At 50.0% G+C, this 27,041-nt stretch overlaps 1 protein-coding gene and 1 long non-coding RNA gene across 4 annotated transcripts in view; one reads left to right on the top strand and one right to left on the bottom strand.

Annotated features, from left to right (window-relative positions):
- LOC116949424 (SCO-spondin-like) overlaps nt 1-27,041 on the top strand; it is a 182,127-nt gene that overhangs the window by 101,308 nt on the left and 53,778 nt on the right. For all 3 annotated transcript variants that reach the window (XM_076069198.1, XM_032966760.2, XM_076069199.1), the window contains 15 exons: nt 1,061-1,267; nt 3,748-3,921; nt 6,179-6,406; nt 7,268-7,358; nt 9,157-9,374; nt 10,288-10,437; nt 12,735-12,898; nt 14,193-14,401; nt 16,198-16,418; nt 17,226-17,276; nt 18,118-18,285; nt 19,943-20,149; nt 20,792-20,959; nt 23,967-24,101; nt 25,010-25,256. In XM_076069198.1, coding sequence (XP_075925313.1) covers nt 1,061-1,267; nt 3,748-3,921; nt 6,179-6,406; nt 7,268-7,358; nt 9,157-9,374; nt 10,288-10,437; nt 12,735-12,898; nt 14,193-14,401; nt 16,198-16,418; nt 17,226-17,276; nt 18,118-18,285; nt 19,943-20,149; nt 20,792-20,959; nt 23,967-24,101; nt 25,010-25,256 — 2,638 coding nt within the window. The remainder of the gene's footprint in view (nt 1-1,060; nt 1,268-3,747; nt 3,922-6,178; nt 6,407-7,267; nt 7,359-9,156; nt 9,375-10,287; nt 10,438-12,734; nt 12,899-14,192; nt 14,402-16,197; nt 16,419-17,225; nt 17,277-18,117; nt 18,286-19,942; nt 20,150-20,791; nt 20,960-23,966; nt 24,102-25,009; nt 25,257-27,041) is intronic.
- Nucleotides 1,196-10,364, bottom strand: LOC116949429 (uncharacterized). Its single transcript, XR_004403905.2, has 3 exons — nt 10,257-10,364; nt 7,227-7,418; nt 1,196-1,305 (listed from the first exon to the last, which is right to left on the bottom strand). It is a non-coding gene; the product is annotated as an uncharacterized LOC116949429 (long non-coding RNA).

Here is a 27,041-nt window from a genome sequence, read left to right as displayed (position 1 = left end):
AATGTGAGTTCTTTGAAATTGAAATATTTTTCCCTATCCACACAGAGGCTTCGAATATGTTCAAGATCAATAAGTAGAGTTGTCCACTTGCTCCAAGTAAGCAATGAGCAGAACTCGTCCATTTGAGGCCCAGCCAGCGGTGGAAACCAAACTCTCCACACTCTTCCATCCACGTGGTGTTCACCAGGTGGTGTTCATTTTCTCAGCCGCGCACAGTTAACCGTGTAGCCGGACGGCGCAGTGGCCGGAGCGCATTGCTCGCAATCGAATTATCGAGTCAATTCAGCCCGTCATCCCTCCTTCAACAATAAGATGAGAACCACTATGTTGTAAATCAACAACGGCGGTGCAGCCCTTTGTCACAATGAATTTCTGATTAAAGGCCTGTCTCTCCACGCCGTGTTGGTCACGCGGTTTGATTGACCATGCTTCACCACATTGGTCAGTGTGGGTTGGTGGAGGGGTGGAGGGATCGTAGTGGTTAACGTGCTGCGCTACGAACCTGTCTACCCGAGTTCGATGCTCGCTAACGGACAACACCAGTAACGAATATCTGATTTGGTCCTCCTCTAGGTCGACTCAGCCTCAAATTAGTACCTGGTGTGGTGCGTAAAGATCGCCACTGCGGAAACAAAGGCGGTCGGGCGTGGTGCTGGCCACCCACCCCCTCGTGTACCTTTCCCGGCCTTCATAGGTGCTACTCGCTAACAGCAGTTGCCACAACAGTCCATTCAGGCTATATGGGTGATCTTTGACGGGGAATCAATGTAACCAATGCACCACCGTGACACCACTCAACAGTGGTAACCCCAAGTGCATCGTCACCTCTTTAAATGCATTGCACTTTTTTTTACTGCCATTACGCTTGTTTACCCAGGCACGCCGCACCGAGCCTCCGATACTTTTTCACGAGGGTCCTGCCAAATTTCCGCCACGGCGGCGAGGGGCGAGGGGGCACCGTTGCTCTGCCGTAATCCCCACATCGAGTGACGTGCGGGTAACGTGTTCACATCGGATTCGTCCGGTAATCAAAAAATAATAACTCCCACTCCGATTCCAGTGGACGGCGGCTGGTGCGAGTGGTCCCCGTGGACGCCGTGCTCCCGCACGTGCGGCTCGGAGACGGCGTCGCGCTACCGCACGTGCGCGTGCCCCCTGCCGCGGGACGGGGGCGCGCCCTGCGCCGGGGCTCAGCGCGGGCACGAGCACAGGGACGTGGGCGTGCAGCTGGAGGCGAAGCCGTGCAACCTCTTCCCCTTCTGCCCCAGTGCGTAGGCGGCCTGCCGCGCCCTCCTCCTATGACTTCTGTGCAGACACACGAGCGGTGGGGGGGGGGGGGGGGCGGGGGGGGGGGGAGTGGGGGCGAGAGCACTGTCAGTGTGCAGGGACACGAACGAGTTAGGTTCCAGAGGTCTGTTCGTAAGTCGATTTGTTCGTGAGTCCAACTTTTTTCTCTTGTCCATTCCAAACATGTTGTACGGCATGGTCACTAAACACGGAGAATGGCTTTATAAGTTGTATAATCTCATGTGGATGTAGATACCACTGGTTCTTCACGTTCTGCAGCTGTAGATGCCACTGGTTCTTCACGTTCTGCAGATGTAGATGCAACTGGTTCTTCATGTTCTGCAGATGTAGATGCCACTGGTTCTTCACGTTCTGCAGATGTAGATGCCACTGGTTCTTCATGTTCTGCAGATGCAGATGCCACTGGTTCTTCACGTTCTGCAAATGTAGATGCTACTGGTTCTTCACGTTCTGCAGCTGTAGATGCCACTGGTTCTTCACGTTCTGCAGATGTAGATGCCACTGGTTCTTCACGTTCTGCAGATGTAGATGCCACTGGTTCTTCACGTTCTGCAGATGTAGATGCCACTGGTTCTTCACGTTCTGCAGATGCAGATGCCACTGGTTCTTCACGTTCTGCAAATGTAGATGTCACTGGTTCTTCACGTTCTGCAAATGTAGATGCCACTGGTTCTTCATGTTCCGCAGATGTAGATGCCACTGGTTCTTCATGTTCCGCAGATGTAGATGCCACTGGTTCTTCACGTCCTGCAGATGTAGATGCTACTGGTTCTTCATGTTCCGCAGATGTAGATGCCACTGGTTCTTCACGTTCTGCAGATGTAGATGCCACAGGTTCTTCACGTTCTGCAGATGTAGATGCCACTGGTTCTTCACATTATCCAGATTAGATGCCACTGGTTCTTCACGTTCTGCAGATGTAGATGCCACAGGTTCTTCACGTTCTGCAGATGTAGATGCCACTGGTTCTTCACGTTCTGCAGATATAGATGCCACAGGTTCTTCACGTTCTGCAGATGTAGATGCCACTGGTTCTTCACATTATCCAGATTAGATGCCACTGGTTCTTCACGTCCTGCAGATGTAGATGCCAATGGTTCTGTAGATGCCACTGGTTCTTCACGTTCTGTAGATGTAGATGCCACTGGTTCTTAATGTTCTTTAGATGTAGATGCCACTGGTTCTTCACGTTCTGCAGATGTAGTTCAACCGCCATTGCACGGCGGTTGAATACGACTCTCAGTCCGAACGGGCAACTGGACATACGGACAGGTTTGTTCGTATCTCTGAAAGTTCGTAAGTCGAATGTTCGTAAGTAGAGGAGTCCCTGTACTTACAAAGCCACATGTTGCATGTGTGTATGTTAAACTTCTTTTAACACTGCACATAGCCAACCGTGTTAATCTGAGGTGCGGGGGGGGGGGTACAAGTGAACACGTTTTAAGATGTGCGAACTTCCTCAGCATCTTGAGATAATTTTCTATTTTTAAACACTGCTATTTCGTGCAGGATTTTCTTTTTAAATATACATCAACAAAATATAACAGTACAATGAAATTTGGATTTCATCATTGTTGTCAGCTTGAGTAAATTTTCTGCAAGATGAAGACCTCCCAAAGCCATCATCATCTCACAATCCTACGATGTAAACAATCCACCTCATAAGTAATATTTAAAAATACTTTTTTTTTTAAACACGCTTTAATGCTATAACGTAAGGGACCGTGGTGATTTACAGCCAACGTGAGTTGAGCGTGGACAATTAGACCCAAGCCGAAACATCAGATATAAAAAAGATTGTTTAAAAATATGTATTAAAAATTTTTAATGATAGAATATAGTATTGTCATCAGTATGACATGCGTATACCAAGTATGCAGTCCATACGACATTGGGAAGTGGGTTAAAATTGAGTTACAAGATTTGAGGATACAACAACAGACAGAGTTGAGGATATAACAGACAGAGTGAGTTAAATTAAAGCGTGTAAAATGACGATCTGCCTTCAACAGAGTACCCGATGCGGCGTGTAAACATCAGCACTGGGAGACGAAAGTGGTGTGGGCTATCCCCCACCGACTCGTGCACCGTGACAACCTTCACGGATGCTCGCTGACAACAGCGGCACCTCAGTTCAGTTCAGTTTCATGTATTAGGTATAGCCCTGTGAGCCATGCGGCTCTTGACTCAGGTGCAACCGCAACAAACAAAAACACGAACAAAGAACATCTCAAAGTGACTGCGCGCAACAGAAAAATCCAGGAAGAAAAACAGCAAAGTCTTCCAGAAAGAAAAAAAAACAGCAAAGTCTTCCAGAAAAAAACCCACCGCATGTCAACGCCGTGTGCCAAAAATCCCAGTGGGATGCAAGTCAAACGATAACAACCGTAAGACAAGTCTGTTAAAGGCTACATGGGTCTGCGTGTCCTTGTGTTTCAGCGGACGGCGGGTGGGGCTTTTGGTCGTCGTGGTCGGCGTGCGACGCCTGTGCCGGCGGCGCCGCCGTCAGGACCAGGGAGTGCAACAGCCCAACCCCGCGCTTCGGCGGCGCGGAGTGCGAAGGGAACTCCACCGTGAGCCGTCCGTGCCAGGGGGACCCCAGCTCGTGTCCTGGTGGGTGTGTCGGGATGACTACGGCGACCGTCCTTGTGCGCGCGCGCTGCCCACGTGTTTTGGTGGGACCGAAAAATCGATGGCAAGAGTGGGTTAGCGCACAGCTCGTCGAGAACCAGCGACCCGCCTTTCATTCCCAGCCATGCCTCTCATCAGCGGCGAGTGATTTCTGATCCGGTGCTGGGTCCTCCCATAGGTCGACTCTGCCTTAAATGAGTACCTGGTGTGGTATGTACATACCAGCACTGGGGAGACAAGAGGGCATGGTGTGGCCTGAACCGGACATGGTGGTGGCCACAAACCAGCATCGTGCCAGCCTCTGTAATTGCTTACGAACAGCACGTGTCCCAACAGCCCACGTGAACAATGCAAGGGATATTTGTGTGTATGCGACAGGAGTGATGTAGTGATTTGTGCACTGCGCTAGTTTCGATCTCGCTGATATGAAAAACACATCTTGGCCAAATCATCAGTGGGGAAAATGGCCCTCCCCCTGGCCATGCTCGCTGGAAATTGATTACCTGGTACAGAGTGTCCCAGGAGTAGCACTCTGAAGACAAGGGTGGCCAGGCCTGGTCGCTGACAGTAACCACCCCTCGGATTGCCATGTCAGCTTTAATTGGTCCAGAGTGTACGAGATAAAATGGGGGGCATAGTCTTTGTGTTCTGATGGCTTATTGATTTACGTTTTAATTAAGATCTAGTAACTACAATGACACCCATCATCACTCGATGCCTACACACTCGATCAGTCGTGGATGCCGTTTTTAACCGACTTGGCATGTTGCTATTGTCTACGTTGGCAGAAAAGAAGCGTAAAAACAAAGAGACATACGAACATAGAATCGGGCGTTGCGTGCAGAGGTCTTCCTGAACTATAATGTTGACACCAACACACGTCCCCCCCCCCCCCCCCCCATTACATTGTTGATCGATCGCTGGCTTGGGAACCTGGTCGCTCGTGTAGCAAGGTCAGGCCCTGGCGACCTTCGCCTACCGGGCAGCAGTGCTGTCTGTCGATAACAGCGAGGGACACGTCCGACACTTTCACCGGCGAGCCACTGGAAGTGGCGCAATCGAGATTGATTATTGCGCGGGTGACGTTCGGCACAACAACAATTTGCATTAACGGTGCAGTTCATGATTTCGGGTGAAGAATGCACCAATTAGCGATCTACGGCGGCATGGAAAACATTTACGGGCCCTTTAAGAGCGGGTGTGACAACTGCAAATGGCGTTCGTTACAACATTGTTCAATTTCCACAGCACGTTAGAGAGTAAGTAAGTACCCCTCCCATTATTGTAAACATTTGATCTACTTTGCAATGATCTGGCCTTTCAGAGAAAAGAGTCACATTCGGAAGCTTATTTTCCAAATTAGGCATATGCCAACACATCAATGAGTTCCAATCCAGGTTAAGGACTCATTCAGGTTATGAACACTTTGAGGCTCAATAACATGGGTATCACGTTTTGGCACCTAAACAGTGGATATCCTGTGGCTTTAACGGCTGCCACCACAGGAATGTGGAATTTCCATCACCATCTGAGACCCACCAAAAGGCACAAGCACCCCCTCACACTTAACCCCATCCAAGTCAATTGACCGATTGACTGATTGATACATTTATTCTGTATCCTATGGTTCTTTCGGTACAGTCACGAAAGTTCCAAGTCACGAAAGTTTAAGTAAAAATTTACACTTATTCCGTTAAAGATTTGCCCCCCACCGTGGCGATGTGGAATTTCCACCGCTGGCTTTTCAACACCGGGGCTCGGCTTAACGCTCGCACTGGCTCGCACTCACTCGATCGGAGGAGAGTCACTCGACCGTGTGACTTATTATCGACTGACGGATCGATCGATTTACTTGACGGAGACTCTCCGAGGCGTCGGTGCCCGCGCTTGCAGCGATAACGCGCTACGCAGCTGCCCCTTGCCTCTCGTCGCTCAAGAGTGGCAGGCGCCGCGGCGGCGGCGAGATGTGAACTACCTCACCCGGTATACAGGAGGTAGTAGGTTCGATCCCGACCCTGGTGCCTGTATGTGTGGAGTTTGCGTGTTCTCCCCGTCGGTCGCGTGGATTTTTCTCCCGGTTTAAAAATGTGCGTTGAGAGTATTCGATTGCTTTACATTTCCTCAAGATAAGCCGCTTGGTTGAACTACCATGGCCAGGTCGCTTCGAAAAACGGGAACCGCACACCTCAGTGGGCTTCAACTGGTGAAATAAAAAAAACCATTTCGTTCGTTTGTTCAGATTGCCCCGAGGGCCAGGTGGTGCTGCCGTGCGGCAAGCCGTGCCCACGGAGCTGCGAGGATCTGCGGAGTGGCGTCCTGTGCGTGGAGCCGCCCGCCGAGTGCCGCCCCGCGTGCGCGTGCCCCGGCGACCTCGTGCTGCGCGAGGACGGCACCGCCTGCGTGCCGCCCTCGCGGTGCCCGTGCCGCTACCGCCCGCCCAGGCCGTCGCACTCGCACGGGCGGGACCGTGAGTGTCGGGTTAATTGCCGCCGGCTCGCACTCCCCCACCCAGAGACCGGTGTGTCATCATTAGCATCAGCAGCAGTTCTGTGATCAATCCGCTGTTGGATGAAGGCACTCCCAGAGTGTGGTTGCGTTCCCTCCCTTGGCTGCCATTCATTCGCTACTCTCGGACACCGGCCGGGGTGTCCTGCCCAAGCGATAAACACCCAGTCTTTCACCTGGGTGTTTATTGTTCGTTGTGGTTAGACCCCGAAAAAAATGTGTCGTTCAACGGCAGCACCGCAAGTGGTGTTTTTGTTCCGTGGCAAGGTTTTTGCATTTTTGTTGAGTGCTTCCATAATGAAAGAGCATCTTCAAAGCACTTTGCAATGCAAATGGGACGTAGCAAAGCACCTCGCTTCGTTTTTTTTTATTTTGTTAACCTTGCGTCAGGTGTGAATGCGTAGAATTTCCACGCGTGAGCAGAAAGGCATTTTGTTTTCGTGAAACGTTTGATGCAAAACAGCCACACTCTGCGGTGATTCCTGTTCTATCGATTTTGGGCAACAGTGGGTAGAAGGCACTTTCCACGAGCGCAGAAAAATGGAGGCCCTGATCATTGAAACACATGGCACAAATGCCGAGGTTAACATTCACTTGCGGATATGCTCACACCCGTCGATCCCCGAGGGTAAAGCCACGGTGGTGCCGGCCATCCTGCGACTGGGAAGCCGGTGACCGAGTTAAATGTTTCAAATCGTCTACAGCATTATTACCGTTTGCTGGCACATCGTTTGTCTCACACCCTCTGTATTTTTCAGTTCACTCTCCGTTTAGTCACGCACCCTCGCCTGTGACGGTGACAAAGTTTTCCTCCCCGGTACAGATGGAGTCAACGGCAGCTCCGCCTCTGAGGTCCAGCCAGCGTGGATACTGGTGCATCCCGGGGAGACAGTCGCCATCCGTTGCAACAACTGGTAAGGGACGAAGCGAGCGCAGGGGACATCAGCGCCCCTGCTTGCTGTACTTCTGGCGGCCTGGGTCGGGAACGGCAGAAGGACGAGGAGGGTGGGAGGAGGGGTTGTGGGAAGCGGGGGGGCGGGTAGAGGTGGGATGGGGGGAGCAGATGATCGCACGTTTGGAGAGGCGAGGGGGGGGGTGAGATGCGACAAGGGCAGACAGGGACACGTGAAGGGTACTCGTCGCAGGTGGTGCGGTCTCATGCCTCTCATGCGCTCCCTTTGTTTTTTGACACCGCAGCAGGTTTGTACAAATCAGGTTGTAATTGGACAGCGTAGATGCAACGCACGGAAGGGTTGTTTTTTTTTAAGGTTATTCTGGAATTATTTTGTTTTCGTGCGCAGCGTGCTGTGTGTGATTTTCAGTTTTTCGTTGACGTGTTGTTATTTTTTTCCAACTGTGTGTTTCCACATTTACACGTGGCTCATCTGTGGTGTTCTTGTTCACCTAGGGAAAGCAAAATTCTACGGAGCGTTTTATGTAATTTCTCGCTTTATATTGGCCTAGGAAATTCGTTCTTTGGAACCAAACGATGCTAGTAAATGTGTTAGGGCTTTGAATTGCATGATCAAGATATCGCAAGCAACTGCTATTAATAAAAAAAATGATATAAAAGGTCACATCTTAGAATTGCCCACAGATGAGCTTGATTGAAACAGAAATGAAGTGGCACATGTAGATTGTCACAAACGCGCACTTGCTAAAGATTTCGTTATGTTGCCATTATCAGATAATTCGCTTATGATTTATTGATTTTTGCATCAACAATTTTTTCCAGATTTTTTCACACAACCCATAATTTGATTCCGTCAATATTTACAGCCATACACATTACTCAATTTATTTATTTTTTTGTTGTGGAGTGTTTTTCATAAACGTATTTTCACCAATTATATTTGGCCCAAATTTTTCGCGGGTCTGGTGGCTCACGCCCGTAATCGACCATTTTGGAGGTAGGGTTAGGGGATGGTACATGTTTAATAATATGTGTTCGACACCCAACCTGGTTTACTCTATGAGGTGTCCGCTTTCTTGGCAGTACAGCAAGTACGGTCTGGCTGTATGCACATTTGAAAGTGTTATTCCTTTCAAGTGTCTGTGTTTTTTTCTGAGCAATTGAGTTGCTCCCCACGTGCGATAGACTCTAAAAGAACGTGTTCAATTATCCCACTGCAGTGCCTTTCTGAAAAAAAGTATTAATACCAAGGTGTTTAATGATCTCAACTCACAATGAGACGTTTGTTTCAAATATCAGTCAGCGATCACATTTGTTTCTTGCGGTCAATAAAATCATGACCCCTCGATGGAGGTCAGCAGCAGTCGCCCAATGCCGTGGGAAATGCCACCGTTGTCAGATGAACACCACCCAACACTAATTTGAACAGAGAGGGACACTTTGCCTCTCCCGATCAAGTTCGTTAATCGGCAGGTCACATGTGGCGGGCACGTCGACATCTTCCAAGGTTTCTGGCGAGCGTTGAAGAGTAGGCCAAATATCTTCGAGAGGGCTTCTCTAGACCTCGCTCAAGTGGAGGCCGGTCTGCCAGCAGTGGCTTAATAAAGAAGTTCCAGTGCTGCACCTTGACCTTTTTAAACAAATATTTTTTGTTTCCTCAATCGCTGCGCTCCTCCGCCATCGTTTTCACTTCTCCCGCGGGGTGCACCCGTGCACTAGACCCGGATAGCTTCCGTTACGCGCGCACGCGGTGACCTCTGACCCCGTCGCGTTCTCCCGGTGCCCTCGCCTGACGGCAGCACCTGCGAGAGCGGGCAGCTGTCGTGCACCGAGCTGGCGTGCCGCATCGACGGCGGCTGGGGCTCGTGGACGGGCTGGAGCGCGTGCGCCCGCTCCTGCGGGGACGGCGTGCAGTACCGCTACCGGCTGTGCGACAGCCCGGCCCCGCACGCCGGCGGCCGCGGCTGCGCCGGGCCTTCCCGGGAGGAGAAGGAGTGCCGCGCGCGGAGCTGCGTCGGTAAGGTGCCGTCCACTTACGGCGCGGCTCCCCGTCCCGGGGGGGACGAGACGGGGGGCGGCCAGCTGTCACCCGCCGCGCAAATGACGGCCGCGTTATTCGCGCTCGCTCGAGGGTGACCCGGATTATCGCGTCGATTTTATTCCGCTGACCTTTTGAAGCGCGCGCGCGAGTGCGTTGACAAAATACGTACCCCCCCCCCCCTCGCCCCCTTGGGGAGCGGACAAGGTCTGGGTGACGCCTCGCTCAAGCATAGGGGGGATATGCCCAGATGGTGAAGTCCACTCCTCACTGTCCTCGAGTGTAGCGCTTTAATTGAGGACTACGTCATCATGATGTGCGGCTATACTGCTCCTAAAGCGGAGCCTTAAGCCCCTTGCTCAGTGCATCCCTGTTACCGACAGCGATTTCTGCAATGGAATAAAAATAGCAAACGCTTTGGTACCGCCCTGCACGCATTGTACGGCTCCCAGTGACCGTGACCCGTGGCGCTCCTATTCATCCACACAATGTAAGAGTTGGTAAGTGTTGCCAAGTGTCACGTGTAGTCAATGCAAACTGACACAGACACATGTAAAGCGGCTGGGAATGCGTGCGCTTGGGAGAGCTCATCGGGCGGTGCTTTATTTTGACCGGTTAGACGAAAACACCGCGCGATGCAACTGGTATTGGCCAAACACACCAACGCTGGAAGAAACGCTTGCAAGTTACTCAATTGGGATTACACATAGCAGCAGCAACATCGCACCCTACTGCAAAAAAAAAAAACACGAACTTAGCAAGACCCTCATGAAAATGAAAAAAAGAGGCCACAGCTGATTACGGGGCCTTCTCCCTCCTCGTCGCTGTCCGATCGACGTGCCCTGCCGTGCGCGCACTCACGTGGTTCCTTCGCGACGTCCCGTCGTTTCAGACTCGTGGCCCTGGTCAGAGTGGTCTCCCTGGGCCAACTGCAGCGTGGGGTGTGGCGGCGGGGAGCAGACCCGCCACCGGAGCTGCCTGCACCCCCCGTGCCCCGGCCTGGCAACGCACAGCAAGGCCTGCAACACCCACGTCTGCCAAGGTGGGGTGTGGGCTGCTCTCTCCATCGCTGCACACAGAGACAAACATTCCCCCGTGTAGCCTGAGCACCGATGAAGAAGGCCGGCACGGCACACGGCGGGGTGGGCGGTCGGCACCATGCCCGTTGCCTCCCGAGCGGCTATGCTTACACACCGCACCGCCACTGGTGTTGGCCGTGAGTGGGCTTTGAACTCGGGTCGCCTGGTGCACTGCCGTGCATTGCCAGGTGCAGGAGTAACACGAGAGGTAATATGAAGGTATTTACTTTGCAGGAAACGAGGCACCCAGAGAAGCTGTATCGTTGTGTGCAAAGTCTCTGAATTGACATTGACCGCCTCTCTCTATAAATATATGCCCACGGTTTCCGTACGGCGTCTTGGAAGGTGCGGTCAAATTTATCCGCTATTAAATTGACGCAGCGTTGTCATTGTATTGGGGTAATGACTGACGGGGTGGTCATTATCACTGTCGGAGCCTCGAAGCCAGTGGTGGAAATTCTTCATTACTATGACGGGGACTAGTCACCATGAAAAAAACACCGATGACTGCTCACGAAGTGGAGCACCCCTCGCTACGCGGTGTTTACTTTAACCCGGTACTTGGCTATTCGTCAGACCGTCCTACGAGCTGCGGAATATCTGGAGCACACGGATGTGCATATGTGCAAGTGTGCATTGCGTGACGGGCAGATGCTGTTATACAGCACTCTAGAGGCAGGGTTAGTAGGTGGCACAAACGGCAAACATCAGTGGTGTATTATACTACTGGGCATCTGTGAAAAACAGCTTAATAGCTCATCGCATTTCTCTAGGATAAACAAAGATTCAGATTCTGATGTGCAGAATTGGTCCTGGAAGCCTCCCTTCACCAACCCACACGAATAATAATGAATCAGCCATGGCCAATCAACTTCTGGATGAAGCCACCCCCCCCCCCCCCCCACCAATCTGCTTCCGTCTGGGGAGGCCTTCAACCCACTGAGCACCTACACATGAGCAGATGTAAATCACAAAGTCGGCTTGGAGAGGCCCTCTTTCTAATCGTGGACCGGCAAGAGGCTGTAACAAAATAAACTCCGTGAGAATGCACAGTTGAATTGTATCAGCTAACGGCAAGGCACTGGCCTTATGCTTCCAGCCTCATAAGCTTGTAGCGTGATGGCCATTGATCAAAACGGCTACGCGGAGTTGTGCGTTAAGTTTTGGAAATTGTTGTTGGAATTAATGCTCCCCCCCCCACCCTAATAATCAAGAACCATCTCACGTGGGCCCGTTTCGCAAGCAAAAGCCACTCTCCATAATTGGCCCGGCTCATACACACACACACACACTTCACATTAAACTATGCTGCACTGCAGCTATAGACGAAATACACACGCACATTGCATTTGTAGTGTGCCAATAGCTGGAGAGTAACTACTTGGTGTCCTGCCAGGCTGGTTGAAAGCCATAGTGGGGGTTAGCGTGCCCATGTCCTGGGCTTCCTTGTCCTTCGCTTTGTCCTGTGGAGATGACACAAACTGTAGTGATTGAATCCTGAATACCAAGCCTTGAAAAAACGTGGGCCCAGAAATTCAATGTGACTCGGCTCGAATGTGGCGTTGCTTTAATTTTGTGTGCTATGGTGAAGGGAACGTTTTTCATTGTATTTGTATTATGTCAGCACGAGTGTAAGGCACATTACAGACTTGAAGATGCTTTTTCTTTGCTGGAATAATTTCAAGCAGCATTGTTCACTGCCTGCGCTCTGTGACTGACATAGAGAAAGGTCAGATTTTTTTCGATGTTAATGTGTACAATTACAAGTTCATGATTTTTCTTTATTATTTTTACAGCCACGGAAGTCGGTTCTGCCGAATACCAAACGTGTTGAAGGAATGTGAGGCACTGCTGTCTGGAGGCTCAGCGCTAAACACATTTTGATGGCACCAAGCCCGTTTGTTTCGTTTTTGCAGCTTTTCTTCCATAAACAAAATCTATTGCATTGCTTTCCCTGGATATTATCCACGGCGGAAATCAAAACAATATATAAAAGGCTTTTTTAAGTTTCACCGATGTGAAATGGCAACTACACAGCAAAGAAATTACGGTGCTTCATCACATATCACACCAAACATGCTGTGCAAACTCATTTAGACTTCACGAAGCACACAACTGTGGTACCGATGTCACGCTGATCGTCGGTCAGGCTTCGTGACCTGTGTTGTAAGGAAAAAAAAACTTTAAAAACTAAACCGTGAAACACTTCGTCCTCACCAAAAACTCTCCCCCATTCCTGACGACCGTTTTTTTTTGTCAGCCGGCTGTCCGGCCGACAAGCTGTTCCGGGAGTGCGTCCAGGACGAGGAATGTCCGTACACGTGCGCGCACGTGCGGGGCGAGGCGGAGTGCCGCGGGGAGACCTGCGAGGAGGGCTGCCACTGCCCCGTCGGCACCTGGCTCCACCAGGGCCGCTGTGTCCAGGTGGGGGACTCGTGCGTGCGTGCGAGCGAGAGAGTGGGACTGCGAGAGAGCGAGCGTGCGGGAGAGCTCACGGACGCGTGATGTGTTGTAACAGGTTTGGGCAGTTGATCTCAAACAAGTGGCACTGAAACCTAGCAGCCGGGTCAATTCGCAGTATTTTTAATGCTGTCAAATATATTGAAAGAACAATCAGAACGGTCAGCAAGGACGCAATTTAAGAAAGGATCAAAGTCAGATTGACTCACTGTTAGGGTCGCCATCTCTCCCAGGGTCGATCTATTTTTTTGCACCTCAGAGTTGTAGTAACCCTACTCAATGTATGTGGGCATCGCGGCCAATTACCTAATGGACCACTCAGTTCCTCCAATGCCCTGCCATAACCTCAGAAGTGCCTCATTAATCATATTAAAAATTCCATTCGCTAAAACTTTATGAGAAAGTGTTTCCATGTTGCTGCTCCATGTTTCTCGAATATGCTTGGCTCTCAATCCACGGCTTTATTTTTTTCTCTCCCTTCACTCTTTTTATTTCCCTATTCAAACAAAACACACCTCTACAAAACGCACCACACGTTTTTTTTTTGTATGCCGCCCCTTGCTCCCACATGTTTGCTCTGTCTTTTTCAATTCACTTGTTTATGTCGCTGTTTGGCAAAAAAATATAGAACTTACTTGCACCTGTGCCTAACTTTTTAAATGTTGCATTTGCGCTGCTTTTTATTTTGTTTATGGCCATTAAATACCTCGTTTGGCACTGTACTCACACGCCACAGATCTCCCTTGTAAAATAGACGAACAACTGGCTAAACGGTAATATCCGTTTAACAAATTAATTAAACTTACATTTTTATCATACACCCACGGGTGCCATCGTTGCGAGATGTTAACTCCCTCACCTGGTATGAAGGAGGTCGTGGGTTTGATCCTGACCCTGACGCCTGTATATTTGGAGTTTGCATGTTCTCCTCGTGGTCGCGTGGATTTTTGTCCGGATCATCCGGTTTTTACCTCCAGATTTAAAAACATGCGTTTTAGAGTATTTGGCTGCTATAAATGTCCCCGTGACGATAAGCCACTTCATTGAGCTATCATTTGTGGCCAGGTCGCTTCTGAAACAGAGCTATGCGGCTCAGTTGGGCCCTCAAATAGTAAGCACAAAATACGCATGATGATCAGCATGACCCATGCACCCTGCCTCCCGGTCGCTGGATTACAGGTGTGAGCCACCGTGTCTTTTGATGGTGGAGTGTGACTGGAAGCACAAGGCAACATGCGCGGTGGCTGTGCCCCCCCAGGAGTGCCCCTGCGTGCTGGATGAAGCCACCGCAGTCCTGCTGTGGGAACAGTCGGCCCTCTCGGCGGCTGAGAAGGCGGCGGATCAGGGGTCGGAAGTTGGAGGGAGGGCCCCGCTCAATCTCACGGCGCTGCGGGATGACGGCACGGCCGTCTTCCTGGGGCAGGAGATCCCGTCAGGAGCTTCCATCACTCACGAGTGCAGCAATTGGTAGGTGGACGGCTGATTTTATTTTGAAGAGAGTTTTAAGACGTTTTACTGCGCAGGGCCTTAGTGCTAGGTCTCTGCTACCGATGCTGTTGCTCCTGGAGAAATACTGCAACTATTAATAATGATAATCATTATTATAATCACCTTCACACCGTTGTCTTTGCCAAAGGACAACTCCAATGGGTCTAACACTATGCATTGTATAGACCCCTACATATTTTCTATAGCGATCACAATTCACCCCCCTGCGATTTGATGCATTGTCACGGTTATTCACAGCAATTTGATTCACAAACCTTTTTGAGCTCAAGGGATCACAAACAACAACAAAAAACACAATACAACATCTAAACATTAAAAACACAATAAATAATTTATCGTGAGCTTAAGAATGGGTATCTCTCAACAAAACAATGCATTGTCCTACCCCTACTATTCACACTGTGATCGTGCAAATGAAGCCAGGTAATGCTATGAAAACATTGCACGAATGTAAAATTAATGCGTGCAAAAAGCAGTGGTGAGGTGACATTTTAATTTTGTTTATTCCAGGATAAGAAACCATTGCAGCTGTAAGTAATGTTAGACTAACTTGCCGCGGTTATCAGATTAAGAATCAGTGCCGCTTTTACGGACTGCTCCTGTAATTTCGTGGGTGCACCTGGTGCCTCTCCTTCTCTGGTGTCCCCAGAGCAGTCGATGAATAATATAATTTACGCCTCGAACCTGCCGCTGTGCTTAAAATAAAAGCTTCAGTATTGCTCACTGGCGAGCCTCATAAACGACTGCCAAAATAAACACGCGTCTGCACCTCCCGTTCAGCCGAGTGATGATGGGGTGAGGCCTCCGTTGAAGCAGTGGATAAATCAAAATTTATTATTAATGCCGTGCCTCCCATGCGGTACGTCTTGAGTCAGAACGAAGGGGTGATTGAGATAACCACTAGGTAAGGAAGTGATTGCAGCACCAAATACAATGTTCAAAAACAAAGCAGTACGGCCAGCAGGCGTGCACAACAAAATAAGAAAACCAAATTGAACATTAGAAATGTATTTGACTCATAGCTGACGACGATGCTGATTATGAATGTATTGCTTTTATGCAATGGCCCACCAGGTAATATTATTATAAGTAAATGTTCACGCTTACCACATGACGCTGTGATCGTGCAAATAAAGGCAGGTGATGCTGTGAAAGCATTGCAAGTATATTACATTGACGGATACAGAGCAATCGTTCATCATCATTATCATCAACCATGACCAATCCACTGCTGGACGAAGGCCTTCCGAAACTTTTGCCACCTTTAACAGTTCTTCAACGTAACAATCCACGTAGTGCTGTCATGCGCGTCGATTTCATCGCTCCTTCTCCCCGGCGGTCATCATCACGGACACTTTCCCTTCTTTGGCTGCCACTCCATAAAATCTAGTGACCATTTTTACGTATTACAAAACCATCCGTAGATTTAACACTGGCCAAAGTCACCATTTTCTCTTCCTCTCCTCCTCCTTTACGGAGGCTTTTCAGTCCCCACACCTCCGATTAGCATAGCTGGATACGTGCAGTGCAAAAGATGTTTCACATACACGAACTCAGGACAACCATTATCACACCGCAGACTTGTGAGTGGTGGCAGCAGCTCAGGGGAGGTCTTGCACCGGCACTGCATTTACCACGACTCACGATGATGATGACGACGACGATGATGTTAACCTCCACCTGCGACGGTGTAGCGTAACGTTTACCCATTAACACCGCCGCTAACCGCCACGCGCCACTCCCACGCCCGCAAGCACGTGCGCGCACGGCAATCTCCGCTGCGCCGCGCGCCCGTGCCCCGTGGACGGGCGGCTATCCTCGTGGAGCGGCTGGGAGCGGTGCTCGCGCACTTGCGGGGGCTTGGGGCGCATGACGCGCACGCGCACCTGCAGCGAGCCCGCGCCGCGCCACGGCGGCCGTCCGTGCACGGGCCCCACCATGGACATCAAGTACTGCCACACGCCCGACTGCCGCGGTGAGTGAGCAAGCGGCGACGGTCCGTTCCCCCGTTCGGGCGCCGGTTTTGCTCGGAGTAGGCGGCGGCACGCGATTTGGTAGCCACGACCGTGGTGAGAGAGAGAGAGAGAGAGGTGCGATGGACGTGGTGTGCCCGGGTGCCGGAATGCTTGAAGGGTCGCCGACCCCTGGAAAGACCAGGCTGAGAGTGAGCCCTGACCACGTCGCAGTGTGGGCAGCTCGGGGCAATCGCGGAAATTTCTACTCTGGTTGGGCAAGTATGGGACGTCGCTCGTCCCATCTCTGTTGGCTGTGACGTGCCACAGGTGGAAATTCCATGTTCCTATGATGGGAGTCCGATTTTTAGAAATAGGATGACCACTTATGATGTCCTACAAAGTAGCACTACATTTTCTTGGACCATTGATCCTTGAGTCCCACCATATTAAGTTTCATTGAACACCATGCCATTAAGTTTGGTTTTGCAGTTAAATTGACTGTGGACAGCTGTAAGAGCTAACGCAATGTAATCAAGACGTTGCTTGGCCCAAAAGTAGTTCCATCTCGTGTTGAATCAGCAGGGCCTGTTGATGTGACTCCAGAAGTAGTTCTGCACTGCCATCTTCCAGGATTGCTTCCCGGCATGATGTCATGCGCCACTCATTTTAAGGTTGTTCTTCAGAGAAGTTTGCTCACTAACATGATTAAGATTGCACAGTTCGTTGTAAAAAGGAAATGTTCTTTTACATTCTAAAAATAGTTTTTTTTTCTTTCCCCCCTGAAAGCTTTACACTCTAAATTTGCAATGACATTTCTCTCTTTCCAGCTGCATACACAACACCCAGCCCGGCAAATGTCACCATCGCACCCATGCCAGGTAACCTTTTTTTCTTGCACCATCCTTTGTAGCAGCCGTTCCATAGGATGAAAAACAATATTATTTTTGTAACGTACGCGGCAACTCAATTAAGTTTCATCCCTATGGCTGCGCGATAAGCGAAGGACACCAGTTTAGTGTTGGGGTGATGAATATCAAGAGATGAATAACATCAGGATTCTTAATTGCATTATTTAATGCATAGGCACATGTTGGAGAAGGGCTGAAATGTCCCATATTTTATATATATTTTTTATTTCTCTTCAAAGCATGATTATTGATGAATGTTTTGGGGTTTTTTCGTGCATAGGAACTATATGCTATACATACAGGAACTATATGCGAAGAGAAACAACTATGGGTTAAGACAGACATTAAGGTCACTTATACTGAGGCATGGGAGAGGAGGAACAGGTGGAGCGTTCGGCAGTGCAGATGACCAAGTATGGTGAGTTTCAGACAGCGAGAGCAGACAAAGAGAAGGAGCGACCTCAAGGCAGCCCGAGGTTGGTAGGTGGTGGCAGTGCTGTGTGTGCGCGTGCGCGTGTGTGTGGTAGCGTAGCGGTTAGCACACTGCTCTACGAACCCGGCGATTCCTGCTCACGGCCAACACCAGTGACGATTATGTGAACTGGTCCTGGGCCTCCCCTAGCTCGACTCAGCCTCAAATTACTACCTGGTGCGGCGCGAACATCGCCACTGTGGAGACAAAGGCGGCCGGACGCGGTGCCGGCCCACCCCTCGTGTGTCGTGCCGGCCTTCATAGGTGCTCGCCAACAGCGCTTGCCCCGACAGTCTGTTAAGCCAATACGGCGGATTCTTTGTCTTTGCGTGCGCTCAGCGGACACGGAGGGCTTTGGCAGCTGGACGCCGTGGTCGCCGTGCTCGCGCACGTGCAGCGACCCCGAGCTGCCGGCCCTGAAGACGCGCGTGCGCTTCTGTGCGCCCAGAGCCACGTGCCGCGGCGAGTCTTACCAGGAGCACTTGTGCAACCTGCCCCAGTGTGACGGTGAGACCACCCCCCATGCCTGCCGGCCACAGATAGTCCATGCGATTGTCTGAGGTGAGCGCCTCCCAATCCTCGTTTGCGCGAGATTCCATGAAAAAAATGTTTTTCCACGATTGTTTTTCTCGACTCTGTCGGTGTCATATTGTGAGACGAATTACGTGCGCGCGCATGCATGCACACGCACAAACACTCACTCTCAGCGCGAGGCTGACTCGTTACATCTCACGGAGGATCGCTCCGTTGAACAAAATAGTTCCGCGGTTGGTTCGTAAGTGCGGTGTTCGTAAGTCGAGGACTGTCTGTATCCATTCAGATGTCTCGCAGGGAAAATTGAATTGTCACCCTTTGTGTTCGAGAATAGCTCACGAAAGCAGATATCACAGAGCTACATCTGAGCTCTGTATGAAGTGATCTATGGTTTATACAGCAGCGGGCTGCATTCTTCCACTGAGATAATGTTTGTCGCATGATAGTCCAGCTAAGTTGTTTTAATTCGCGGCAGGAATTGAGAAAAAATTATTGCTGAACCAACATTTAATGAGTTTCGTTTTTCGTCATTGGTGACCGAGCTGAGAGCATGAGCTCACTACAACTTGAGAACCCCGGCTTAACCTTGCCTACGGTTCTAATGCACATTCTCAGCAGTCCTGCTCAGCGCTCCAACCTCTGCACCACCCAGCAACTTCACCATTTAGAAACATGCGTTTAGATTATTTTGCTACTATAAATTTCCACGTGATAAGCCACTTGGTTGAGCTATCATTTGTGGCCAGGTCGCTTCTGAAAAAGAAGCTAATAGCTCAGTGGGGCTTTACCTGGTCAAATAAAATATAGACTTAAAACTGCAGGAATTCATATTCTTGGTTCTTTCGGTAAAGTCACGTCCATAGAAAACAAAATCATAATTAATCAAAATTAAAAGCTTGTAATTTTGATTTTTGTTTTCTATCTACGTGACTTTACCAAAAGAACCAAGAATATAAAATAAAATACTTAGGTTTTATTTGCATATTTTAGAGTGATTTGTTTATCGTTCCTTTACTGTACTGTAACGTTCTGTCCCGCCCCTACTGGACATCTGTGAAAAAGAGCTTTATAGCTCATCGGATTCCTCCAGTATAGTATAAATATTCTGATTCTAAAACCTAAACTACTAAACAATTATATTTTTCCAGGTAAGGCCCCACTGAGCTCTATAGCTCTGTTTCACAAGCGACCTGGCCACAAATGATAGCTCAACGAAGTGGCTTATAACCACGTGGACATTTATAGCAGCCAAATCCTCTAAACGCGTGTTATTAAAAATGGAGGGAAAAAAACGAAGGACCCGGAGAAAAATCCACGCGACCACAGGGAGAACATGCACACTCCAAATATAGGGAAGGCGTCAGAATCGGGATCGAACCCACGACCTCCATACCAGTCCGTTAGGGATGCTCCGTCAGTCGAGGTTTTTAGGGCTCGCCTGAAAACACATTTATTTTCTCCTCCGCCTCCGTCTGTGCGGCGTTATTTTCCTCTTGGTTTGAACATTCGGCCTTTTTGCTGGGATCGTATTGTGAAGCGCTGTTGAGGCCTTGTGCCGACGGAAGTAACGTCTCGCTTAATAAATAAACGTACTGTACGCTCTCCACGTGCGCCCCCCTCCACCCGCTAGCCCCGGTGTCGTGCGAGGACGGCGACTGCAGCGTGGACTGCTCGTGGAACGCGTGGACGGCGTGGAGCACGTGCTCGCGGCCGTGCGGCGTCGGGCAGCAGCAGCGCATGCGCACCTACAACCCACCGCTGGGCAACGGTTCCTGGTGCCCGGACATCATCGCCGGCAATTGGGAAGTTCGCTTCTGCAACACGGACGTCTGCAAGGGTGAGGCGCGGAGCCGGCGCACGCGTCGTGAAGGAAGGCCCCCCGGCCCCCCCGATGTGTACCCACCACATTGGATGACTCCACCAATTTCTTCTTCTTTCTACCGTGATTCAAGCGGCGGTGGGTCGTCCTTCAGACGGGCCGCTCTCTCTGACCACCAAACGGCTTCAAGGGTGCCCACACTCATTTAAGCACGGGGATGCATTGACTTTGTTTTTTACTTGGTTTAGAATGGCGAGCCTATGACCGAATCACCCTGATTGCACTTGATCTTGTCAGATCCCAGATGCTAAGCAGAGTTGAGCCCGGATGGTGACCACCATGCCTGCCAGGGTATCACGTGCTGCTATGGGCCTTTGTGCTTCATGGCTGTCAAATTACTTGTAATTCTATGATCTCGCTGTAATTCTATGATCTCGCGTCTATGCTGCTATCCTTCAACCAGCACTGACCAGAATGGTGAAGTGTGGTCAAACGACCCTCACGACCCACAGCGACGTGACGAGGGCTTTGCTCAACAGTCCATTGACGAGACCTCTCCCGATGTAAATCAAAAACGTCGGACAGGGACACAGACAACAGGGGACCTCTAAAGCTCAAGCGGCTTCACTCGCCTGTTGACCTCTCACCCCTGGCGCACAGTGGACGGCGGATGGAGCTCCTGGAGCCCTTGGGCCCCGTGCGACCGCGCGTGCGGGGGAGGCCGCTCCCTGCGCGTGAGGGCCTGCACCAACCCCCCGCGGAAAAACGGCGGGCAGCCCTGCCCAGGGGACAAGTACCAAGTGACCGTCTGCAACACCCAGCCTTGCGGTGCGCTGTCCGTCCGCTGCTTTTCCGTTTTCATTGGATGTCCGCTTTCTTGTGGCGATTGATTTGCTGTGGCTCCTGCGTAGGGTGCAGCGTCTGGGATTCGAGGGAGTGTAATTGCCCAATGAAAGCGGTACCCGTACAACGGCAATGATGGTTGGAGTCTGCCGGTGTGGGCATTCTTGAGAGGCCATTTTGTGACAGCTAAGCATGGAAATTGTCACACATAGGCTCGGTATATTGCAAACAATAGTAATGTAGGGGTTTCCTTCATCCCTATGCTCATATCTTTGGAAACGAGATCCCTTATTTTAATTCCACCCTTCGCAACTTTCCCACCTGAACCTCAAATCTAGGCTCAGACATTTACATACATACGCACGCCTTGAATCCTAAAAAAAACTCACTCCGATACTCCGTTCTTAGGTATTTTAAGTTTCGTTTTTGTTCTATTTTGTGCAACAATGTTGTACACTCTTTGCGTTTAGTCATTTTGAGCGCTGTGAGGCCTGTAAAATGTTCACCTAAATCCCCAATGCACCCACACTCATGGCACACTCACTGAAGGACAAGTTCGCTTTCCCCCCCCCAAACCCCTTCCCGCCCCCCAGCAACCACATGACACAACACGGCAACAGACTTTAGGGGCAAGTGCTGTTAGCGAGCACCTACAGAGGCCTGGACAGGCACACGAAGGGGTGGGTGGCCAACACCACGCCCGGCCGTCTTGGTACTCATTTGAGACTGAGTCGACTTGGGGGAGGGCCAGGACCGGTTCAGATAGTCGTCACTGGTGTTGGCCTTGAGCGGAAATTGAACTCGGGTCGCCGGCTTTGTAGCGCAGCGCAACACTCACCGCTACACTACCGCTCCCCACAACGACACCTCACGACAACACTCGCACTCATCCAACAGAACGATAAGACCACACAGCACACCATTTTCTCAGATCCCTGCACTTTCTATTTGGTGGTGGTGACATGGGGCATGCTCGCGTATGTTCTTATCGATGTGGTGCGGCGTGTTACACGCATTCACGTGAGAGAGGCGTATTCACGGAGATTGATATACGCAGAATATATAATGTCGGGAACTCGGACGTGGCATGCAGTCACTTCCTGTATATACTCAGAGCAATGGAGTCACCTCCGAAGCTTTTGTGTGTTGAGCTCAGTTCTGTACTGAGGCCGACCTCATTAAAGTTTGTAAAGTTACGAGACGGTCTTGGTCTGTTATACATTAGATACTGTTGCAGTGGTTTTGTTGGTCATTATAATATGTAGTTAAGCAAGGCGGCTACGTAAATGGCTAAGGAAATTTTTCCCACTACCTTTAGGATCATCGAGAAGTTACTTTTGGTTTGGCTGTTGGAGCCTTTGACATTTACACTGACACGTGAGATTCCTAAACATGGTCTGGTGTGACTTGGGCTATGCTTGCAGCAAGCAACCCACAGTTCATTATGTCAGACATTTATTTTTATTTGTTAAAATATTTCACCGGGGTGATCCCGTGAGACAGAGCATCTTACAAGCAAAGAGTTTTCACGGTGTAATCTGACACGTTTTGAAACAAGTGAAAACGCACATATATAAACATGTTTAATTTGTAACGTATATCACAGCGGTTGTGAAAACATTGCCTTTGTTCATTGAAGTACAATTGAAAGTCGTCTTTAGCCATGTTATAATTATTGTTCACCTGCTTGTGCTGTCACGCGTTGCTCGCGTCTCATCGCAAGCAGCGCAAGCGCTGGCTTTCTTGCTCTGCCCGTGTCGCGCTAATTGCTTCCCCGCGCAGAGCGCTAGACGCTGCGTGTCACGAGATGCTGTGTCACCGTTACGCAACCGGCACTTTCTCCCATTTTTTTGTTGTTGTAAATTCTTACATCGTGACTTTTGTCAAAACTGCACGAAATAACCGTTGGCGTTAGTGCGCATCGCGACTAGAAGTCTCGCGCTTCCGTTTGATATTAGCCTCACGTTTGTAGATAATGTGTGGCCAGGGCAGATTGGAGTGCCGCCGGTGGCGAGATGTTATCTCCCTCGCCAGGTATGCAGGAGGTCGTGGATACGATCCAGACCCTAACGCCTGTATGTTTGGAGTTTGCATGTTCTCCCCGTGGTCGCGTGGATTTCTCTCAGGGTCCTCCAGTTTTTCCCTCCACATTTATAAACATGTGTGTTCATTATTTGGCTGCTGTAGATCTCCACATGATAAGCCACTTTGTTGAGATATCATTTGTGGCCAGGTCGCTTTTGAAAAAGACACTATATAACTCAACGAGCTTTACCTGGTAAAAAATTGTTTTAATATCTTTTTTTGTTTGGAATACAGAGATATGAGTGTAAGTTGCAGCAAACAATATTCAAAGGCAGTGCAGTAAATCCATTTTTTTCTAGTCCTGCATATCCTCCCACCTTCACGAACCAACACTGACCAGCATGCTGAAGTAAGATCAGATTATCACTCATGGCACACAACGTATGGAGGAGACCCTCGTCAAATCAGGCTGCATATGTATAAGTAACTATGAAAATATATACACACATACATTGCCCAATAAGGTATCTTTAAATAGTTCAATATTGCCTAAAGATGTGGCATTGATGACCATTTTTCTTTTTAGCATCCAGTGAATTTGGATTGATGTCACCAACAGCTCATCTATGATAGAAATAGAATGAGGGAGCAACTATATATATACGTATTTTTGTTAAATATAAATAGCGTGCCTGTATCGCTCAAGAAAATGCCTGGAAATGAACCCAAGTTCCCTTGAAAACGCACCACGTGTTCAATATTCCGTTGGGGATTTTTTTTGTGATTTGGTGTGACATCAACAGCTCGTTGATGAAAAACAAAAATAGATGGAGGATTCTTCTCATTGTTGCTCCGTGGAGCCCAGCAAGCCTCTGCAGCGAAGGCTGGAGGAGGGAGGCGGCGGGCAAAGGATGAGAATTTGGCAGAGGCCCGATGCACGCGTTTTACTCTTGCTGCGCCGCTGCAGATGGCGAGGGCTGCCCTCCCGAGATGCTCCTCAGCGACTGTGGCAACCGCTGCCCGCGCAGCTGCGCCGATCTGCAGCAGGGCTTCGCCTGCGTGGACCCGGAACACTGCCAGCCGGGCTGCAGCTGCCCCGACGGTATCGGTTGAAGTTTCATTTGGGCGGCACTGAAGCGGTCACCGCCGTGTGCTTTTACACCACCCCCCACCCACCCCCCCCACCCACCCCCGGCAGAACGTCTTAAGATCGCCGTGCGATTCCACGGGAGTTTAAATATGTGGATTCCGTTGTTCATGCTTTTAAAGGAATCGATGTGACCTTCTGCCTAAACAATGCGGGAGCATCTTTCAAGCATCGATCGATTCATCACCGCAATGTCCTGTACCCTTTAGCAGCCGTTGCAAATGCGGCTTGTATGACCCGCACATTTCATTTAATGTCCGACTTGCATTCCATAGCTCTGCTTTTCAGCATAAAACATTTACGTGCGCGTGCTCTCTGTCTTGCGTCGTACCTCCTGCGCTTGTTCATGCGCTAATGTGCATAGATTCACAACAGCATGCCTGCATGCATTGGCTTAAAGCTCCCATGCATGTTTTGCGCGCGTGCGAGAGCACGTGTGCATGTTTGTATGTATTGTATGTTGACCTTCTTTCGCACCATACGCAGCCGACCGTGCTAATCAGAGGTTCAGGAGAAGGACATTGACCTTGTCCAATGCGAAAACGGTTCAGTAGAGCTCAGCAACGCTGCAGGTCAAACCCCAGATGGCTGGCGGGTTGATAGTGGGATCATTGACGAGGAAATGGTTCGTCACTGATGTCGAGAAGCTGCATGGGGTGGAACTGCACTCATCGTTATGGAAACCTCCGATTAGCACGGTTGGCTACGTACGGTACGAAAGAAGTTCGACATACATACGCGTGAGTGGCACGCGTAGGTCCACCTCACCACAGCAGGCGTCACGACAAGGGGCGAGCACGCACGCACGCACGCACGCGTCTCGCTCTGCACGCATGTGCTTTTGCGCGCGTCTGCGTGCGCAGGGCTCCTGGAGCAGGACGGGCGCTGCGTGCCCACGTGGCAGTGCGAGTGCACCGACATGAGCGGCCAGGCCTGGGCGCCGGGCTCCTCGCGGCCGTCGCTGTCCAGCTGCGCCGACTGCACGTGCTCGCACGGCCGCATCGAGTGCGCCGAGAAGCCGTGCGCGGACGGCAGCTGCGCGTGGAGCGTCTGGTCGGCCTGGTCCTCCTGCAGCGCATCCTGCGACAGCGGAACGCGCACGCGGTTCAGGTAGGAGGGGCAACCGCGGCTTCGTTGTTACCGCGACGGCCCGACGGGATGTCGCCCAGCGCCATTGCAAACGTTTAACAAACGTTTAACAAAGTGTGTGGACGAGACACCGGCAACTCCCGTGTTGGGTTACCGCAAGCCGGGCCTGGTGGCGCCGTGCGTGTGCTGCGGTGCTTTGGAGAGCGATTGGCTTGTCTCGCAGAGGTCCTGTCGTGTGTGAGACACCGACACGCTCGGGGTCGTCCCATGCCCCGTAGATGGGAGTAGGACAACTATGTTACCAAATTGTTTGTGGAAATGTTTGTTACTTCATGCCCTTGTGTTTGTGGGATTGCTCTGCGTGCTGCGGTAATGCCCCATGCCAAGCATGCTCAATATACTCAGCGTTGTAAATGCTCAAGATAAATCTTGACTTAAAGCTTTCGTGACTGCAGGAATTCATATTATTTGGTTCTTTCGGTAAAGTCACGTAGATGTGTGACTTTACCGAAAGAACCAAAGAATATACTCAAGATACTCAATAAACACTTAGGAGGACTATCCAGAGAAAGGCCGATAAAGCAAATGCCACTCGGTTGAAATTCATTGCTGATTGTCTGATGGAGACACTGGGGCCCCTCCATAGGAATGTGTAATTTCCACCACTGGTCAAGCATCACCAAAGGAGATGAACGCCACTCAAAGCTTATTCGAGCACCAAAACACTTTAATATTATTCGTATATAATGTGCATCACAATCTGTTTCTCGAAAATTAATTTGAAATGAGCTGCTATGATTATGAATGTAGTATTCTACAAATTCCATTAGAAGCTCCCCTCGTTGGTAACGTCTTTTGTGGTGGCTCCATTATCTTTGTAATGCAGATTTTAGTCTGCAGAGAAATGTGGTGGATTAAGAAATTTACTTTGCCATCTGCCTGCTACTCTAGCAGTCTGTTTAGGAACAATGCAGGGGGGTTTGAGTTGCAGGATGGAATTCATCTTGGCATCAAATAGTTATTTTGCACCATGTATCGGTGCTTTTATCACAAAATTAACAAACAGATTGAGATGTTAGGCTTTAGATCAAACTCAAGCACAAAAGAATGAGTTTACTGTGATGGATTTTCTGTCCAACTGAAAATTAACGTGTGTCCTAAATTCCCTGTCACGTATGAAATTACCGTTAGAGATAAGATAGAAATTTCAAAACAATAACAAAACATAGCTCTGCTCGAACACAGACTCCGAGCAAGGTGCTCAAACCACGGTTGGAAGTTCGCGAGTTCAGAGCTCGAGGTGGTCAGCTCGGCCCCACTGTCCCTCGATTCAAAACTTTTCACTCTGCGGGAAGTGAACGGCGCTCGCCGTGAAATTGAGATTGCCCCTTGCCATCGTACGGTGTAGTTTCCATCCACTGCCTCAGAAATTGCCAGCGGTGGAGGAGCACCGCTGGTAATTTTCACCTGAGCACTTTGAATCTGTGTCCGCATTCGTCTGGTGCTTCTGATGTTACGGGAACACGCTAATCGGTCACTCGCCTAGACTGCTGATGTAGGAAATAGAATGACACTCTGCTTATTCTCTTCTGCTGCCCAGATTGGAACTCCCTTCCCCCCCCCCCCACGTGCTATTCCACTCCCTGCCCTCATATTAAGTGCAGCCTCAAGACCTTCCTATAATATTCCCTCTCCCAATGATTCACCGCCTCTCGCTGTATGAAATATACGTCTCATGTTTGTGTATAGCATCTTGAGATCTGGGTCACATTTAGACACTGTGTTAAATCAATTTATATTGTAAAG

The sequence above is a fragment of the Petromyzon marinus genome, chromosome 2 (genome assembly GCF_048934315.1).
Source record: "Petromyzon marinus isolate PM22_M1 ecotype Great Lakes invasive population chromosome 2, UKy_Petmar_22M1.pri1.0, whole genome shotgun sequence".
Classification (NCBI taxonomy): Eukaryota; Metazoa; Chordata; class Hyperoartia; order Petromyzontiformes; family Petromyzontidae; genus Petromyzon; species Petromyzon marinus.
This window is presented reverse-complemented; position numbering and strand designations above follow the sequence as displayed.